Source organism: Mastigoproctus giganteus, chromosome 7 (genome assembly GCF_048544385.1).
Source record: "Mastigoproctus giganteus isolate SK-2022 chromosome 7, ASM4854438v1, whole genome shotgun sequence".
Taxonomy (NCBI): domain Eukaryota; kingdom Metazoa; phylum Arthropoda; class Arachnida; order Uropygi; family Thelyphonidae; genus Mastigoproctus; species Mastigoproctus giganteus.
Window position 1 is genome coordinate 190,394,625 of NC_143581.1, and position 21,562 is coordinate 190,416,186.

Genomic DNA, 21,562 nt, shown 5'->3' on the forward strand with positions numbered 1-21,562 from the left:
TAAAATGCAGATTGATGATCAAGTAGCTTTACACCCTCTGTGGGTTATAACTTTATAGGAAGTCATCACATATCAGTGAACATAATCGTAAAACAAAGATATAAACTTCACTCTTTGTGTCACATTGTCCATGATTCAAGTGCCAACGCGTGCGCTGTTATTACTCGAGTTTCTCATGCAGGTGATAGGTAAGCTGAAAAAACAGGGGGTCATTTCAGAGGTGATTTCAAAGGCAACCTCAGAAATAACCTCCCAGCAGACCAACTATTGAAGGAAGCCATAAAAGCTTTATACCCTCTGAATACTGAGACTTAGAAAACGTGATTTTTCAACAATATTTCCATATCTGGGCGCAAATATAGCTAAGCTAAGTGCTCCCAACTGATATCATAATCTCTGGCAAGTTTTTCATCCCCTTAATCTCTAACAGACATTTCTTCAGATGTTTTTTTCAGGAAAGACAGGTCTTCGATAGATTCTATTTTCAACCATATCTCTCGGCTATCGCAGTGCCCTCTACTTTATTTGAATGTCCCCCAACAAATTGCATAATATTCGCCAATGAAAAATAATATTATTACTAAAAGAACAGCATCCAAAAGAAAAAAATAAATTTATTTATTAAACCCCTACACTAATTATAATTAATGTGGTAGTTGATTAGGTTAATTAAGGATTCAATATATGCTTCCCGGAATCATCATTAGACATCGCTGTTTGATTTGTGAATAATGTGATCGTCACGTGGTAAGATTACAGCACGACTAGCAAAAAGTCTCACTGCATTTCTTGGCATGGATCTCCTTAGCTTTCAAGGGGAAAGAATAAACCGCCTTGCATTTGTCGAATTTCCACTCCAAGTGGACGTTGCCCTCTGAGGACATCTGGACTTTGCTTTCTTCTTTGGGACTGCCCTGGGAAGCGACGAAAGAGCATCTTGGAAAGCTACTGAAAGCACGCGACCGATCGCTGGACTTACATTCGTTGATACACAAGCATGGTAGCCGGCGTTTGAGGTTGGAGCGAAAACGGGGGTGGCTGAGTCCGTACACAAAAGGATCGACGAATGCTGCGGTCTTACAGAACAAAGCTGGAACCATTGAGCTGATGGGATTCAGATAGCGTCCCCTGCTGAATATTCCCACCAATGCCACCATAGCGTATGGGGTCCAGGCCAGCACCCATAACACTATGAGGAATAGGATGATTCTGGCCAGGCGGAAATCCATGTTCTCCCTCTGACGGTTGTTCATGTTTCTGATGGTATCAGAACGCACGTGGTTTCTGAGAAGTCTATTGTTTTGACGAAAGGTGGACAGAATACCGAAGTAACACCTGCAGATGGCGAACAGCGGGATGCACCACGCGGCCACGAAGTATACCAGGATGAAACTTTGACTGGTCCAGTCGTCTGCGAGGTAGTCGAAGCTACAGCTGGTCAGAAACCCCTCGGGAACGTAGCGATTAACACCGAATAGGGGAATGAGGCTGAAAATTAGTGAGTAGATCCAGATGAAGGCTACCTTGATGCCTGCTTGGCTGTAGGTCATGTTGCTGGCCGATTTCAAGTTTTGCGAGATGCAAGAGTAGCGCTCCACAGCCATCGAGGTAATGCTCATAATGGACGCTGTTCCAGAGAGACCTCCGATGGCCCCATATGCACGACAACCTGCAAAGAAAAATGTCATCAGTGATGTGACTATTCGACTTCCAAACTCGCATTAATTCTATTAATCAACAAATACAAATTGACAATTTATACCCTACAAATATATACTTTTTTTGAGTTTCCTTTAAAATTGAATTGTCTCTTATGACTGCATGGAACTCCACAACATGAAACATTGGGAAAATCCTTGACAAATTCTCGAAAAGTTTAAAAGCAATGATCAAAGCAAAAGTCAGGTTGATTTTTCATTGATATTTATGTCTGAGGTATATCCTGACTATCCATTTCATTCTTTCTTTTCACAACGTGCCTGAGTTAGTCGGTCTTGGAAGAATAGGGTTTTTTCTCATGGAAACTCGTGTTTTTTCTTCCAGAAAAAAAGAAACCATGATTACCAAACCTCAGGAAGTTTTCCACCCAATGTGGTGACGATACCACTGTGCTACACGCTTCAATCTCCCCCCACTCTTTCTAAACGCCACAGCGTATATCCCACACAATCAAACCTTGGATACTTTTGATAGTGTAGAATCTCTACATAGCGGGTCTGGAAAAAGTATATTGTGTGACTTTGGTCTACTCTGGCTGACCATCTGGACTGGGCACCTTGCCTGGTCCACTTTCTTTCCCTATCCCGATTGGGGGGACGGCCTTCCCGTCTTCTCCCCTCCCTGCTTCCCCCTATTTTCATTTTGGTAGGACATGGGCATGCCCCACTGACATATCTGGGGTCGTCTTCTCTATTGATCCCATATTTCTGCCTTTTCCCCAGCCTTCAATCTTCCCCCACTCTTTCTAAACGCCACAGCGTACGTCCCATTTTTTATATAGGTTCTAGCCACTGAAATCTCAGGATATTAGGTGGCAGGACCTGTCAGAGTACTTATTTAAAATACTGGTGTACCTGGTCTGCCTCCACGGGGTCAAGTGTGGGCAATGGTGAGCCCCATAGGGGTTCAACAGCTAAATGGCCAGTTGAAAAACGGTACGCGACACTACACCCCACAATATCAATATACTTTAAAATCTCTGGCCTTTACAGCGTACTGTAACGCACGACAGTGTATACTACGCTGAGATGGGGGGAACCCATGGTGCCATTAGACTCTAAACACACTTTACACTTTACTTATCACTGTTGCGCAATTTACACATGAAATTCTGCACCCACCAGAATTAGTGCAATACTGGTGAGTGCCAGTAGTCCCGCTGCCCGGTTACCCATACCAGTGAACCAGAAAAAAAACACTATTAGTCTATTCTCTGTAGGGCACAACCAACACACTTCAAGTTGAATCCCTCAGAACCTTGAACAAAACTCCAAAAGTCACAGTTCAGCTGAATATCTCTTAATTTGCTGTCCCACAATCACCTGAACATCAAAGTTCAATAAAGATACTATGTAACAGTTGTCCAAAAGCCCATGGTCAAAAACTAAAAAACCAAACTATTATATTAGGCCACCAAAAAAAAAAAGCCATTAAAGTTCCTTGCGTCATCGACGTGATTTGAACCCGGGCATTTTCAATCTGGTGTGGGGAGAATGGTGAGGATACCACTGTGCTACACGCGCAGACACCAGGAATTACAAGAAATACATTGTCAACGACCCTGGTGCTACAGACGACATAGGTCCACGATGTCATCTGTCGTAATAACGGACAAGATGATCCCGCACAATAGACCAGACATAACCCTCATCGACAAGAAGGGTTACCTACCTGATCGACATAGCGGTACCCAACACCAGCAACCTCCAGAAAACCTAGGAAGAAAAGATCAGGAGGTACACAGAACTAAGATAGGAAGTCAAAGATATGTGGCGTATGGAACAAGAAATGACCATCCCGATCATCTTGTCGACCACCAGAATGATCCCAGATACCATCCATAAGAACCTAGCAGCAATAGGCCTCCCAGAAAGACCATATATATAATAAAGCATGATGGGTACTTTTATTCTTCCTCTCACTCGAAATACTTACCCCATAATCCAGTTGCCGGTCCTAAGCAAAAGCAGTTGTATATAAACAAAGGCATTTTACTAGCCATCAGAAAGTCACTGCAAGCGAGATTAAAAACGAGATAATTGGCTGGAGTCCTTAGCGATCTTGTCCTTCAAAAAGAAATCAATATAATTTATTTTTATTTCTTTAAAGTTAAGTAACTAAAAATATTATTGACAAGTTAAATTAAACTTAAGCAATATATAATTTCAAAAGCCCAGAGAAAGAGTCGTGTATACACGAAGACAATAATCATGGTTGCTATGGAGAAAGTATATCCAATAGTGGTTCAACAACGTCATGTTACCATGGTAACAGGTGACATCTCGAAAGTTACCCCGGAATATTGGAAACCTTGGGTGTTTGCCATGGAGAAATTCTATTCCTTCTGAATAAAATTGAATTTTTTCCTTCGGTTCTTCAAAATAATCTTTTCTAAGGGGGGAAGAGAATACAATATAAAAAAATGTCCTAGAATGAGTAACAGAAATGTTTTTTGACTTTTACTTTGTCTACACTTGAACAACCATTGTCTTTTCATGTAAGAGTTACGCCAGAATGCTCAAGTGCAGACCTGGTTTTATGTTTATTCTTAGAGTCAGCTGCAGCTGACCCCTAAGATCGTAAAAGCACCTCTTCAAGTAAGGTGACGTTTCCACTTAAGTTGAGTGGATTCCCACGTTTCTGTCTTGTTGTCAGCCATCAGGATATCCAGGGATACTGATATAAAGCAAGCAACAATGGTGGACCATGATGGTAAGAAGAAGATTTAATTGCTAATTAGGCTTTTAAAGTTATCTTGAAATTATTTTATCTTGAATGAGTTATTTTAAAGTTATCTTGAAAAAATAAAATGGTAGTTATACCACTTGAAGGCCTTAAAGGACATCGTTGGTATTTAATTAAAAAACAAGATGCAGGATATTTCAGAGACTGCTGGAAGTCATTGCGGTACAAGTAAACACATGGGTTGTGTTAGGGTAGCTAAGAATAGAAACAGGTGCATGTATACTTGCGTGTACACCAATGCTAGGAGTTTAGTAAATAAATTTGATGAATTTGAGGTATTGCTCAAAACATCAAAGGCAGATATTGTTGGGATATCAGAGACTTGGTGTCACACAGATATAAGGGATGCAGAACTGGAATTTGGGGAGTACAACGTCTACAGAAAGGATAGACAGGATAGGAAGGGAGGAGGGGTTATTCTATTAGTTAAAAAACACATAAAATCCAAGGAAGTGAAGCCAGTTGACATCGCTGGACAGTGCAATGTTGAGTCAGTTTGGTGTGACATAAGCATAGGTAAATCAAAATTGAGAGTAGGAGTGTGCTATAGGCCTAATGACTCTGATGAGTATAATAAGATACTGTACAGGGAAATAGAATGGGCCAGTAAATCAGAGAGTCTTATAATGGGGGATTTTAATTTCCCAGATATTGACTGGAATTTGTGGGTTGGTCACTCACACACTAGCAAGGCTTTTGTGGATTTATTGGATGATTGTTTTCTACACCAGCATGTTCGGGAGGCAACTAGAGGGAGTAATACTCTTGATCTGATTATCAGTAGTGATTCTTTATGCATTAGGAATCTGCAGATAAATGAACCACTGGGTGGCAGTGATCACAGTGTGCTGAAGTGGGATTTACTCAAGGAGGTAACTACCATCAGAGGTAAAGGGAAGGGTTTTTGCTTTCGTAAAGGCGACTATGATGGTCTGAGACAGTATTTAAATTCTATACAGTGGGACCAACTGATGATGTTACCAACAGCAAATTCAAAATGGGAAGCATTCAAGGAACTAATCTTGGAAGCTACGAGGCTTTACATACCAACCAAGAAATATTGTTCAAGGTTCAGGCCTAAATGGTTGTCAGATGAACTAATGAGACATATGGCAGAGAAGAAAAATGCATGGGATACATACAAATTAATGGGTGACGTGGAAGCCTATGATAGATATAAGTTGGTCTGTAACCAAGTCACAAAGGAGATTAGGCAGGCAAAGGCAGATTATGAGAAATCCTTGGCAAAGGATGCAAAGAAAAACAGAAAAGAGTTCTTTACCTATTTAAACTCAAGAAGGAAAGGGATGAATCAGATTGGTCCACTGGATGTTGATGGTTCAACAGTTGAGGATCCAGCTCAGGTGGCTAACAATGTAAACGAGTATTTTGCATCTACATTCACACATGAGGAGTTATTCAGGAAGGGGAATGTCGTAGGTGAAGTAAACATTGGCAGTGAGCTAGATGATTTTCTAATAACTGAGAGGAAAGTGGAGGAGAAATTGTTGAGGATAAACATAAAAAAGGCACCCGGGGTGGATGGGATCTATCCAGTTATATTAAAGGAGGCAGCAAAGGAAGTAAGCAAACCCCTAGCCATAATTATGAGAGCTTCTTTGGACTCAGGGGAGGTACCCATGGACTGGAGATGTGCAAATGTAACCCCAATTCACAAAGGAGGATCAAAGGCTGACACAAGTAATTATAGACCTGTTAGTTTAACTTCGGTTCCAGGAAAATTAATGGAGGCACTGGTTAAAGAAGCACTGCAGGATCATCTGGACAAGAATTCAGTTATAGCTCAGACACAGCATGGGTTTGTTAAGGGCAGGTCTTGTCTGACCAATTTGATTGGATACTATGATGTAGTCACAAAAGAACTGGATGCAGGGAATAACTTTGATATTATATATTTGGATCTTAGAAAGGCTTTTGATACTGTTGCGCATGGAAGACTGCTGCACAAATTGGAGAAGTGTGGCATTCGAGGCAAATTGCTGCTATGGATAAAGGGATGGTTGAGTGGCAGAAGACAGAGAGTGGTAATCAATGGACACTGCTCAACGTGGACTAATGTTATTAGTGAAGTTCCTCAGGGTTCAGTGTTGGGTCCATTGTTGTTTTCTGTATTTATAAATGATATTGATGATGGTGTATCAGGCTTAATGTCCAAGTTTGCAGACGATACAAAGGTTGGCAGGGTTGTTAAGGACACTACTGACACTATGCTGCTGCAACAGGATCTGGAAAGGTTGAGCAGATGGGCTGAGAGGTGGCAAATGAAGTTTAACATTGACAAATGTAAAGTACTACACATGGGAAACAGTAACCCCAGATCAACGTATCAACTCTGTGGTACTACGCTGACAGTGGTAGAGAATGAAAAGGACCTGGGGGTAATTGTGCAGGCAGATATGAAGTTCTCTGAGCAGTGCAGACGAGCTGCAAGAGTAGCTCATGGTGTCTTGTCAATGATATACAGGAATGTTTCTAGCAGGGACAGGGATGTGATTATTCCCTTGTATAAGGCATTGGTCAGGCCACACCTTGAGTACTGTATACAGGTCTGGAGGCCTCATTTCAAGAAGGATGTAGAGCTGCTGGAACGAGTACAGAGAAGGGCAACAAGATTAGTGAATGGAACAAAGGGTTGCTCTTACGAAGAAAGGCTTAAGTTTTGCAAATTACAGAGCCTGGAGACTAGGCATCGCCGAGGTGATCTGATAGAGGTGTACAAGGCTTTGAATGGCTTGAGCATACTCAATGCCGATGGGATTCTTCCTCTTGCTCAGAATAATCACCTGAGAGGGCATAAATTCAAATTGAGGAAGGACGGATGTCGGATAGATGTGCGGAAATTCGCATTTAGCCAGCGGGCAGTTGGTTTGTGGAATAGACTTCCATCGCTTGTTGTTGAAGTTGATAGCCTAAACCAAATTAAGGCTCAGCTGGACAGGTATTTCGAACGAATTGAGGAGTGAAATGGGAGTAGTGGTTGTTTTTTTTTTTTTTTTTGTTTTTTTTTTTTTTTTTGGCTGATGCTGAATAAGCTTGCTTTCTTGCATCATATGCCTCTACTAATGCTAATGCTAATTAGGCCTTTTTCAGTTGTATCACGACAAAGCCGGTCGATAGAGGGCAGAGTTGTAAGACCATAAATGTTTTTTTGTTTTTGTTACTTTAAAGTTTAATATTCTTTTAAACGTAGTTTTGAAAATAATAATTAAAATCCTTTTGATGAATTTTACGAGTGTTTATAATAGATTTTAGAATTGATTTTAGGAAATAAATCAAATAAAATAAATTTTAAAAATTATAAACTAATGGTATTTTAAGATTTTTAAAATTAATGATTATTTTTTACAAGTAAAAATGTTTTAACGTTGAAATAAATAAAAAATAAATTAATTAAAAAGGTCATATTTTCAAACTTGATGCTACGTAAGAGTTATGAAAATGGTTCGAAAAGATAGATCAAGATAAACTATTAATACACACTCTTCGAACATTGTGGTTTAAGAACTGCCTACATGCTGCTTTTGATAATACTAAGACTTGTATACTTACGTACAAAACAACCACATGATGGTCATGTTCCCCAATAAAGCGGGCACCAATATCACAGAATAGACTATCCCCATTACATAATGGGTCCTTGGAGTGGGTGGAGGAAAACGAAGCCATTGATATGGAACTATAGCCAACATCTCTGGGGTTAATATTTTCTCCCAGCAGGTATTGGTACATGTTTGATAGCCTTCCATTGTGGGCTTATTAACAGCTTCTTGGAAGACACTGGACGTACATCTGAAATAAAAATTGTACAATACAATAAACCAGCGCTGTTCATTGAGTATTGCTCATTGAAAACATGGATCCAGTAAACCAGTGAAATTACACAATACACTGAGATATTAATAATGACTCATTTATTCCGTGTCGCAAGGTTGAATAAACCTTGTAGTCAATGTCTCCAGGTGCGAATTACCCGTTGTTACACCCAAACAATAGAGAATTATCGCTGAAGACAACTATCTACATGAATTAATCATGTAGATACGAAAACATCCTTGAAGTTACATTGAGGTGAGAATAACTTCATGCAAACACCCTTGTCAACAGCTTGCTGTCCGCGAAACTCTGATTTAGTGAACTGAACTAAAACTACTGAAAACTACCTCATTAAGACTATGATTACAACAAGAAACTGTTGAGATATTTTAACAAACAGACCTGAATATGAATGGAGCAATAAAAAAAAAAAAAAATACTATATTAGGGTTACCCGTAAATGATTACATTAACCCGTATTCGTGTGTTCTCTGGTCGATTTGCCTGTTTTGCTGGACGAAAAAAACCCCAGTTTCTGAGGGAAAAAACCTTGCTATCTACGCCTGAGACCGACTAACTCAGCCACGGAGTGAAAAAAGCTCACTAAAGTTCCTTGCGTCATCGACGGGATTCGAACCCGGGCCTTTCCCAGCCGGTGTGGGGAGGACGGTGACGATACCACTGTGCTACCCACGCAGACTGAATGGAGCAATAAATATTCATTGAAATTCTGGTTTACACACTCAGGTATTTTAGAAGTGAAGAAGGCTAGAAAAATAAACACAGTATCCCTTCCCGCCCCTAAAATTAATCAGCCTCTTGTTTGTTGACCTTTCCGTGCTCCTTTTAGACACTACAATGTGATTAATTGGTTTCATTACTCGACTTTCGCTAATTATTCACTTACCTAACTTTTCTTTATTTACCAACTAACTATTTACCCTTCTCGATCGTTAATCAACAACAACCGAGTAATGCATGAGAAAGAAAAGGAGATACTGTATATCGCCTTCCTGCATTATCTCTATACTGTATTTGAGAGTGATTGTGAATGGACTAATTATTCGATGTCATTTGAAATCCTTTTGGTCCTGAAAATCATCTTCAGTTTATTTTTGGGATTAGCTCATATCGACAAACACAGCGCAATTTCAATTGCTATTAGCCTGTAATATCGTTCAAAAGTAGTTCACAGGGGGATGCAGGTAGCCCGACTTCTCCAGGGTTTTTGATTCTATAAATCACCAGATTCTCTTATTAAAACTGCACGCATGTAGTATCCGGTACCCTTTACTGAATTGGTTGAAAAACTATCTTCACGTGAATACAGAGTAATAATATCAGAACAAAAATCTCCCCATTCACGTTCAATAACGGGATTCCTCAATTGTTGTTGTAATAGGGATTTTAGGAGCATCAGCTAAAGCCATATTGCTCCTTATATACTGTCTGTAAATTGCATGTGTTCTGAGGTCGATTTTCTGGTTGCTAAGCGAAAAACCCGAGTTTCCGGGAGAAAAAATCATGCTACCCTCATCTGAGACAGCCTAACCCAGCCATGCTATGAAAAAGGCCCATAAACTTCCTCACGTCATCGACGGGGCTCGAACTCAGGTCTTTTCCACCACTTGTGGAGGGTTCCTCAAGGATCTAGTCTTGACTTTCTACTTTTCAGTGACTATGTTGATAAAAGATCAAGGAATTATATTTTCATCAAACTGCAAATTTAAAAGTCATATTAATATAAACGGTTTTACAGGTTAATGTTTCATTTTACTTTGTTTTATTAAAATCACATTACTTGAAGTCGGTTATGTATAATTGTGTATTATAACGTATGTTATATGGGGATTTGTCCTATCTTGTATGAAATAAAAACATATATATCAAAATAAATGGGAACATCATTGAACATCATATTTATAGAACTGAAAGTGGTTTGGATTAGAGCTGGCCAATATCACATAGGTCACAACGAAGCAAGGCAATCCTTTGATTGAAATAAAGGGTTGTACACACACGCTGGCCAAAAAGATACTAACTTTTCTATCAGGACAGTCACAGACAGCAGAAATGCAAATAAATCCATGGAAAATTGTGACGTGTGGTGATGACGTGTTGTTGCCACGTTGAGGAGAAAGACTGCACAGGCTGTTGGACTACAGTAATCTGAAGCCAGAATGGGGAAAACGCATAATCTATCAATTTCAAAAAAGATTTATGTTGGGTACACGTTTAGCAGGAATTCAAGAATCGAAAGACATGACTGGTTTCTCAAAAGCATCCATCTCAGAAGTTTTTAATGACTGGAAAGCATGCGGTTATTCCACATTTGAAAGGTAATAATGTGGCAGAAAAATAATACTTCAAGTGCGAAGCCGTCGTACTCTAAGGATTGTACGTAAGAATAGGACATCCAATATGCAGAGATAATATTCAACCAACCCAGAACTGCCATATTTCAATCCGTACCATGCGCTGTGAATTGACGAGCTTGGGTACTGACTGTCGCCTGCCTATTCGGAAACCACTTGTTTAATTAAGGGAAAAGGGAAAAGCTTTGTTAGCATGGACAGGGTACGTTGATATCGGTGTGATCTAGGGAATATCTGAATTTTGTATCCGATCTAGTGCACCCTGCAATGTTACACTTTTATCACGAAGGTGATGGCCACTTTATGAATGACAATGAAACAGCACATCGTGTCAGAATCATGCAAGAATGGTTCAAAGAACGTGACACGGATTTCCACCGTCTTCTCTGGCCCCCACATTCATCTGATTTCAATCCTATTGAGAATGTGTGAGATATGCTGGAGAGAGCTATTTGGCAACGAAGTGCTCTTCCTTCAACTTTGTTGCAACTACACGATATTTTGCTGGAAGAATGGTTACAATTAGACCAAAATGCACTACAAGCGCGGTGCCTTCCAACGCCCAGTTTTACAGGAAGCAGAGGGTAAAGGCATACAAACTAGACGAGCACTTCGAACGCCGCATAGGACGACGTAAGCTGGCGTAAAACGCCTGCCAATGCTTTCGGACGCGTTACAAGCGGGTACGCCTTAGCGTTTGCATAGCCTGAGGAGACATTCTCCCATTGCATGGGGTGGTTGGCCTTATTTGGTTTGTTTATTATACTTTGGGGGAAGACGATTTTTGCCACAGAGGAGTTTATTTGTGAGGTGGAAAGGAGGCTTCCTTTGTACAACACTCCAACAAAGAAATAAAGGCAAAGTGTTGTATTGAAATTGGAAAAGAAATGTTTCCGAACTGGAATGAACTATGAAATGAGAAGAATCAGAAAGCTCAGTTCTGAACCTTATATTTATTGCAAATATTACTTCTATTTTAGTACTGTTTCATTAGTCAACGTAATACGAGTTTGTTCACTTGCAGAGACAGTTTATTGGTAGATTCTGGATTATCTGTGTACGGAACCACGAATGTACATAATTTAAGCTAATAAAGAACCTTATTATTATTATATAAGATGAGAACAGTAATTCTGTAAGACACCGAATCTTACACATACATTAATCTCTGAATAAGAATAGAAATAAAATAATTATTTCGGGAAATCGCCCGGGTACAAATAAAAGAATTTTACAAAGAAACCAACGTTTCAGAAATATTTCAGTTAGTGGAAGTTGGGAAAGAAAGCTTAGATGTAAACATCAATATTGATTTCTGCATCATGGTATAAAATTTTGCGTTTTTTTTTCACTAATTAACATTAGAAATTAATCAAAACTCTGTATCGATATTCTGTAAAATAAAAAAAAAATTCTTGGGAGTCTTCCTGTGTGTTTCAAACATAACATAAAACTTTTTTTTTTTTTGAAATTGCTGGATGAATCCACCATCGTTGTTTTCTCTTTCTGCTCTCAATCAGCACTACATAAATGCGCAACATCCAACTTGAACAACATCCATCTTCAAACTGGGAATACCAAAAAAGTGAGTCGCTGGTGATATCCAATGAAATGTTAGAAGTGTCCCGTCTAGTTTGAAACGATCTGACGTTAGGAGCGCTAGGTGTAGTTTGCTGTTTTGGAGGCGTTCGCGACGCCAGCTTACGCTCGCGCTTCAAACGCTCGTCTAGTATAACCTAGGAGAATGCGTAACAGAATGCATGCCAAGCCGTATACTGTACTTGCTGTTATTCGAAATAAAGGCGGCCTTATTCGATACTGTTGTTAGAAGAAGAAGAAAAAGTTGTTGCAGTAGGGTTTTAGGAACAAAAATGTTGCTGTAGGATTTTAGAAGCATTAGCGTGAAAGGCGTATTGCTCCGTATATGTTGTCTGTAAATTGTGTGTTCTGTGGTCGATTAGCTGTTTTTCTGGACGAAAAACCCGAGTTTTCGGGAGAAAAAACCATGCTACCCTCGCCTGAGACCGGGTGAAAAAGACTTGAGTTCGATTCCCGTCGATGACAAACAGAATTTTTATGGATCTTTACACAACCTGGCTGAGTTAGTCGGTCTCAGGCGAGTATAGCATGGTTTTTCTCCCGGAAACTCCGGTTTGTTGTCCAGCAAACAGAAAATTGACCACATAAAACGCAATTTACAGACAGTATATACGGAGCAATATGGCCTTAGTTGTTGATGCTCCTAAAACCTTTCTACAACAACCAATGTGCGTATATTGATTGGCTGTAGGTATAAACTTTTTTGCATCGTGGCCGAGTTAATGAGTCACGCAGAAGACTCGCGATCAGCAGATACCGATGATAACTCATGGCCTTGGCCACCTCGATATTCATTGTTAATAACTTCGTACTTTTACACAAAATACTCCATTTAAGCCATCAGATGGCACAAAGTATGCTAAGAAACATTCAAAAAAAGACCTGTAACAGATAATCTCGTTGATAAAAGTCCAAAAATGACTGGTCGAATACAAAAAATTCGTTTCTATCAATTCAAATTCTGCAGGGATCCCACTCGAATTCTACGAATAACACAAGTCTTGACGTGAAGTTGTCAGCCCGTTAGGAATTACTGCTATATGCCATGCACATTATGGGACCGGACCACACATTTCCGTTCTCATCATTCATAAATAAGACCGTCAGCGTCAGACAGATAAGTTAGAGCCTTTTCACAAAGAAAACCGCATCACGTACCATGCAAGCTCGGATGATTATACGCCAATATCATTTACTGTAAAGGCTGCACAACTTTTTTGTACGTGGATTCTGTGTGGAAAAGTTATCGATCCCTCACCTCTCTCTCTCTCTCTCTCTCTGTGATATCTAAATTTTGTCTCGCCTTCCATTTTCTACTTTTCTTTGTATGTAATATTTCAAAAATTTGGAAATAAACTTCCATACCTTTATATAAAAAACATATTTTCTCAATTCATATTACCACTATCAATCATCCAACTAACACTGTAATCAATGGGCCTTTTGACAACGTGGTTGAGTTAGTTGGTCTCAGGCGAGGATTGGATTTTTTCCCTCCTGGAAACTCGGGTTTTTCATCCAGCAAACAGAAAACCTACCACGGAACACACAATTTACAGACAGTATATAGGAACAATATAGCCTTAGTTGTTGATGCACCTAAAACCCTACTACAACAACCAATCTAGCAGAAGACTCTACGAGATAACGTCACCGTTCATGTTAGACATTATAATATTAATGTTTTTAGTATTTAAAAAAATCAGTTCTAACGGACACTATTTATATCTATTAAATGGCGTAAAGAAATGTGTATATTCTATTGTATTCTGTCTCTCCATTCTAGCACACATGCATTCAACCTTGTCACGGACATTCCCATCTATGATTTCGCAAACTACTTCAATTCTCCCACTCACAACTCGTTCTTATTTTTAGCTCTTCGTGAGGAATCCCAAACTGTTCTCACGTTCCACTTAGATTTTGGGTAATCTCGCGTCACCCCAAGCATTCTTCCAATATAACACAACGAGACAACAACTATCACAGAGTGCTATGCTTACGTAACTTTCCAATTTTGGTCGAAACTCTGGAGAAAAATCCATGTGTACGATAATGAACCCTCTAGAATATCTCTCAGAATTTTCAAAGTCCATTTCTATCCTAACTGATGTTTTGGGCTTGTCAAAAAGTGGATTGTATATCAAAATAAAAGCTACAATGCACGAATTTCCACACAAAGGAAAATGGTATCCAAAATACTTAAAACTAACTTCCTGTTTCACATTTAGAGTCATGCAAAACGCTTATCTGATAACCAAAGGCAAAGACTGACGCTCTTATCAATAACAAATGGAGAAAACAGAGCTGAACGTCGTCAGAAGCAATGCACATGCGCAATATCAAGTGTCGTGGTTGGTAGGAGTAATAGAGAGCGAGAGAGAGAGAGTGAGAGTGGTTTGGACAATATTTGTTTCGCTCAATAACTAAACAGCTCGATCTTTAATGAAGAGCAGTAAATTGAAATCTCAGGCATTTCTAGATCCATTACTGATAAGTCTCCAAATAAGAATACCCATAATGTTGGGAATATTAAGTTAACTATTAGGTCTTTATCATTCTTCAATCTGTACGTTGAAATCGGATTCATTTGTAGAAATCAGGTTCGCTTCTTTTTGTAAACATCAGAAATTAAAAAAGTTTTAAAAATGATGGACTTTATTGGAATGTAACTGTTCTTTATAACAAGATAATTTAAGTACCATAACTTCTACTTAACAGTTGTTGTATAGTTTTAGGTCCATCGTCAACCTAGGCCAATATTGCGTCGCATATGTCTGAAAACTACATGTGTTCTGTGGTCGATTTTCTGTTTGCTGGATGAAAAACCTGTTTCCAGGAGGAAAAAACCTATCGCCTGAGATCGACTAACTCAGCCACGTTGTGAAAAAGGTTCATAAAAATTCATCGCATCATCGACGAGATTCAAACTCAGGTCTTTTCCAGCTGGGTGTGGGGAAGATGGCGACTCTACCAACTGGACTGCCCACTAGGGCTCTAGTTTTCTGTAGTTGAAGAAAGTTTCTTTCAGCGTTAATCGAGTCGGAGTTCAAATCTCAAAATGCACTACCGTGCCAAAAAGTCAGGGGGGACACTTCTAGTTATGAGCAAAACATGTATTTATTTTAAAAGGCTATTAGCGTGTTTAGCCCATGTTGTATTTCACTCCTTCTTTGAAAAAGCCACGAGTTCTTCAAACGAAGAGGGTCGTCTTGGTGTTTCCTCAGTTATGCATTTCATTTTATTTATAGCAAAGGTGTTCGATTGGATTGAGGACGGCGCGCTGTGCTGGCCACTGCAACGATGTGATTCTCTCCAAATCATACATTCGCGTTGCTTGGAGCGCTATTGTTGAACGACACATAGACGGATTCCATAAAATTTCCATAAGGTAGGGCACACAAAATAGCGAAATTCTTATATTTTTATTTATTATTATTATTATTATTTATTTATTTATTTTTTTTTTTTTTTTTGCATCTAGTTCCTTACTGACGAAGTCATAATAAGTGTTCAAATTGGTCATAAAGGGTCTCCCCTTAACAAATCAATCTTGTGATTGTCACAAAACTGTGTTCCTCTCAAGGTGATCCTGTAAAAAATAGACTCACATACATAATGACCTCACTATTTGTCTCCTCAGTAGAATAATGCATTCTATTTGGCAAAAGCATATATGAATTGCAATTTAGAAGCTTAATTTCACCCACAATTCCTTGATTGTTTTTTTTTTTCTTTGTTATTTGGTTTTTAGGAGCATTAGCAACTAAGGCCATATTGCTCCGGGGATATGCGGTGGTCATTCCCTGACCTTTCCGCATCCTCCGTATTTGGTGGTCACGGGCTCGAACCACTGTCTAATCAAGAAGCGTGTGCAACGCACTGCTGCTCCTGCCCACCTGGCTACGGATGCGCCACAATTCCTTGAAATCAGGAGTATATTCCGTGACTCTTCGTTGGGCAGTGTAGTTGTAAAGACAATACTCATCTGAGAAAAGTTCTCATTATTCAAACAAACTCTCATAATAAATCAATTTCCTCTGCTTTCATCAAATTCCTCCACTTCTTCCTCTTGCTAAAACGGAACCCTTGAAGTTTTGCATTTTGTTCCTGATCTGTTGCATTAAGGCCTGGAAGAAAGCCCGAGTTAATAGCAAAATAAGTAATCTTAACGAATCCTCTAAGGAAAATTCCTTCCGTAAGTTTGCTGAAGAAATGTTTCAGAAGAAAGAATTTCATAGGAAATCCATGAAATTGAATGAAAACGCTTCATTCAATCCAACTTCCACCCACTGTTTCCAGGTAGCTGCTGATTTATTCGGCTTAAGCCAAAAAAAATTTCAGTGAATCGCTGATGCAGACAGATAACTGATTAATATCTTTAAGGTCCGCATCTGATGTATACACATCCACAGAATGCTACAGCAATCTAAAGCAATAAGGAATCAATTATAATAGAAAAATGAATAATTAAAACCGTACGGTTCTTATTGATAATAAGACTATGTTATGTCATGTTGCTCTCTGGTGAATACCAATCCCATTAAAAATTAATTTGTTTGAGTAAACTTACCTTTTCTACGTAAGAGTATTATCATTGGTTGGGGTAAATGATGTATGGAAGCAAGCTTATACAGCACCAGCCAAAAAAAGAAAATCAACCAGCACATCTGTCCATTCCTTCTAATAATTTTAATACTTTCTTAAATTTATTTAAAATGTCCACCTCCACAGCATCGGATCGAATTCGCCTTCTTCCAACAGTCAATTACAATCTGACGGAGCGAAAATTTTTACACATATCTCTTGCAAATATAATTTTCTAATTTAAATTTATGTCTCCTTACGCATATAATCCGAGATGTAAGCCATCGTGGTAGCACAGTTGGATTATCATCCTCCCCACACCGGGTGGAAAAGAGCTTCGAGTCCCATCGATGGCGTGAGGAATTTTTATGGGCCTTTTTCACAACGTGGCTGAATTAGTCGATATCAGGCGAGGATAGCGTGGTTTTTTCTCCCTCAAACTCGGGTTTTTCGTCCAGCAAGCAGAAAATTGACCAAAGAATCGCTCAATTTACAGACAGTATACATGTAGCAATATGGTCTTAGTCGCTGCTGCTCCTAAAAACCCTACTACAACAACGTTGTAACTTGAAAATGCTGCCTCATGTCGTGTTGTGGCTTGTCACAACAAGGAGTTTTACGCGTTTCATCATATTTTAAAATGATTGATTTTACCGAGTAATGAATTAGCATCGAATCTTGTTTCAAATTATGGAAAAGCAAACCGACGCACTCCGTTCAAGAATTTCACAATGTATGCCCTCCTATCATGCTGGGAAAAATACAGACTCTTTTAAATTTAATTCTAACTCGTGGCTTTTTCTCAGCATTGCCCTATACATGTTAAGTAAATGCTCAGTAACTGCTTCCTGTGGGACTAGCTGGGAATGCTGATGCACGAGTTTAGGCTCTGCAATTGAATTAGGCAGCTGAGCGTTTGATGGGCTTCATAATTACCCATCAAAACGCTGAATTTGAAGTTAAGCTCCTCATACTTTGCAAAGAATACCGTGCAACAGATTGTTTCACAAACATGCAGCAAGCAGCGCACAGTGGAAAACCCTGATTCATAGAACTGTCCTCGGCATTTCCCTCCAATCTAAATCATTCTCATTACTTTGAGCTTGTTTCTTTCATACCCTAGTCCAGTGTTTCTCAATCTTTTTACTCTCGTGGCACATTTTCCAAAGAAGAAAAATTTCGCGGCACACTTGGAAAATTTTGCGGCACACTAATGTGACGCGGCACACCCTTTGAGAAACACTGCCCTAGTCTGAGGCATCATTTTAGTTCAAATTTAAATTTAAAATATCACACTAAACTAAGAGTAAGAACAACAACAACACTACAGTGTTCCGAGGTCATGCAACAGCAGTATGAATACCACACCATAAAATTATGCATTATGTTATACGATTAATTTATAAATACCTTCGGGTCAAGAATTTATAGTGTATGAAATTAATGAGACACTTCTAATGTTAATTATACTTCTAGAATTACATAAAAGAATTTGAAATTCTGACTTTGATTAATAGACTCACATAACTTACCTTGATTTGATGACACTAATGTCTGCTAACAGACACTTGAAAATTGGGAGAGACAGCTGGCAAATTTGATTTGTCAAGTCTGTATATTCATCTCTTTGAAGTCCTTTCGCACCTTAGATTTTGACTTTTCTCTCCTTTTTTTGTTGCATTAACACTTGGAAGAAAGCCCAAGGGTAACAACAAATCTTAAAAAATTCTATCTCACAACTGGTATTCAGCATGAATATTTTAGTTCACCTGCTTTAAAATCTTATTTCTGACATCTCACTTCAGAACGTGTGTGTTTTTTTTATGAAACTCCAAACACGAGAGGAATTAGAACCTATAGTGCTTAGTACCGTGCATGGAGTGAAGGCTAAGGAATAAGAAAAAAAGTTACTACACTGCTCGAAAAAATTAACAGAACACGTAAAAAACGTGGTGTAACTCGTGGTTTGTGATGAAGCAGGACAAAATTTGGTATGGTGGTGTTCCATAGAATAACGATGAAATGAAGAGACAGCAAGAAAACTTCAGACAGGTATAAGGGAAATTGATAGGGGTTGTATAAGAATTACCAAAAAAGTCACATTACAGAAGTAGATACAAGAAGCTCTAAAATATGGTCACATGACATCAGTACGACGTATGATCCCCTTCAACAGCTAAACAGGCCTGACAGCCGTGAACCATTCTCGACATAAGGGTGTCTGTAAGACTCTGTGGCAACAAATCCCATTCTTCCACCAGCGCAGACCTTAGCTCACCAACTGACCGAGTTGGGAATCGGCGTGCAATGCGACGCCCAAGGGTGTCCCACACATGTTCGATCGGATTTGAGTGTGGGGAATCTTGCTGGCCACAGCAATCGTTGGATATCTTCAGTTTCAAGATATTCCTCCACCGCTATGTGCAGTGGCATTTGTCGTGCATTAAAATAAAATCTGGACCAACCGCACCCCTAAAAAGTCACACGTGGTGTTCGAGGATCTGTTCTCACTACCTCTGCACAGTTATGGTATCTCTAACTATCAAAAACATGAAGAGGGGTGCCGGGTGCGGCCGTTGATCATTATTCTGCTCCACACGAGAACACCGCTTCCAATAAATGAGGAAGATGAAAAGTTGGTTCTGTGAGTGTGAAGTTAGACAGTTAAAGGATATTGACTGGCTGCGGCACGTATTCGGACTGCTTTGGAGAGAGAGAATTATAGAAGCCAATTCAAAAGAATAGTGCCCATGGAAGTATCTATCGAAAAGGGATGCAGCAGAAACAGAACGTCTATGATACAGAGAGTGGAGAGACTCCGTTAGAGATAAGTTATTAATTATTTTAATTGTCCTCTTTTGAATGGAATCTAGAAGCCTAAGAGAAGTTTTAGGGGGACTGCCTCAAATGTGAGAACAATATTCCATAGTAGGAGGATTCGCAATTTGTACATAGTGAACAGCTGTTTGGAAGAAAATGGTTCTTGAGGCTGTCACAGACATTCTCTCACATATGCCAATCTGTGCTTACTACCTGGTAGTCTAAAACACTGATGGAACTGATATCCGAGTGACACTAAAGACAAGTGGACCTAATTTCGGCAAAGTCCGGTCGGTCTGTAACAGCCAAATGTGCTACTTGCACCTTCACGATGGTGGGGCTGTTAGTAACCCTGGGTAGAGTGTGTGTTTAGGGTCAAACGGCACCAGGGGTTTCCCCCATCTGCGCATTAACCCTGGGTATAAACCCCATGTGAAATACAACACTTAACATACTGGAGGTGACCACCCAGTTGCGAACCAACGTAAGAATGGGTTGAGGTGTGGCGCCCACACCACACGGAGGAATTATTTATTTTGTATATGTAACATCGCACTTTCTCACTTCCTAGTAAGCAGCGGATGGAAAACATTCCAGAGAAACAAACATAATGTTCGCATTTGGTTAAATTTCAGAAACAACAATATTTTTGCAATTACCTTTATTTCATGATTTTTGTCTATCACTTTACATAGTTGTTGTAGTAGTAGGGTTTTCGGAGCATCAGTGACTAAGGCCATATTGCTCCGGGCGTATTGTCTGTAAATTGCGTGTGTTCTGAGGTCGATTTTCTGTTTTCGGGAAGAAAAACCGGAGTTTCCGGGAGAAAAAACCATTCTACTCTCACCTGACACCGACTAACTCAGCTACGTTGTGAAAATTCAGATATTTTCCACCCGGTGTGGGAACGACAACGATCCTACCAACTATACCCACAAGGGCGCTTTAGATAGATGGGGTGCAAAATTTAATAAAATTAGTTGAATATAATCCGACACATATTTTTTAGAAAAAGGAAATAATAAATATGTTGAGATATAATTTAAAAATTGTTGGATATTTTGTTTTATTTTAACTAAATCTCGAAAGGATTGACAAATATTTCTAAAAGAACCAGATGTTAAACTTCATGAAACTTCATTCACTTGGAATAGGATTTCTGCTACCACATTCATGGGGACATGCTATTGTTCGTTTCTGATGATAATTGTCTTCCTTCCATACCGCAACCTTCCGTACCATATGGTACTTCTGCTGATGTACTCAAAGGGGATACTGTCCCCAGTGCTCTTTATTCTGCAGAAACAGCTACAATAGTTTCCAACGAAATGGGATCAGAACCTTAGGCCTTATCAACATATCTCCCCATTTTCAACTTCCTATAAACCCATCTCGTTCTGCACAAATCATCTTCTCGTTGAAATCGTACCCAACACCCATCGTGATCGCCTTAGTGAGGATGGAGATCCTTCTAGTGGATCATCGTTCTGACCTGGGTGTGATGTACAAAAATAATGTCCGTCTCAAATCATATTAAAAAATAGTAAGACAATTTTAGCAAGAAAATTTTCTTTCTCTCATCTGAGTCAACAGATAATACCTTCTCCACGTGAGGGATAAATTCGTCCTAACAAGACATGTGACATCGCTGATGTATATGGCTATCTTTTATGAAGTGGATGTCTGGTCATCAGCAGTCCCGCAAATATGAAACCTCTCTATGCAGCAGAACTTTGGTACCTGAAATGGACAATCCACAAATTTCACCTTCCACCCAAGCCAACTGAACTATCGACGTGGCAGTCGCACTCAATACTCTATGGCTGATTCAGGACCAGTCCTTTTCTCTGTGCTTCTGATGGTGGCTGGATCCTAATCCCAGG

The 21,562-nt window shown here is 39.4% G+C and overlaps 1 protein-coding gene across 1 annotated transcript in view; it reads right to left on the minus strand.

Moving 5' to 3' along the window:
• The window catches only part of LOC150083494 (opsin, ultraviolet-sensitive-like), a 33,761-nt gene that overhangs the window by 2,238 nt on the left and 9,961 nt on the right, over positions 1 to 21,562 (minus strand). Inside the window, exons 2-4 of the mRNA XM_090378512.1 lie at positions 8,035 to 8,274; positions 3,655 to 3,785; positions 980 to 1,669 (exon numbers count right to left, since the gene is read on the minus strand). Coding sequence (XP_090234638.1) covers positions 980 to 1,669; positions 3,655 to 3,785; positions 8,035 to 8,274 — 1,061 coding nt within the window. The remainder of the gene's footprint in view (positions 1 to 979; positions 1,670 to 3,654; positions 3,786 to 8,034; positions 8,275 to 21,562) is intronic.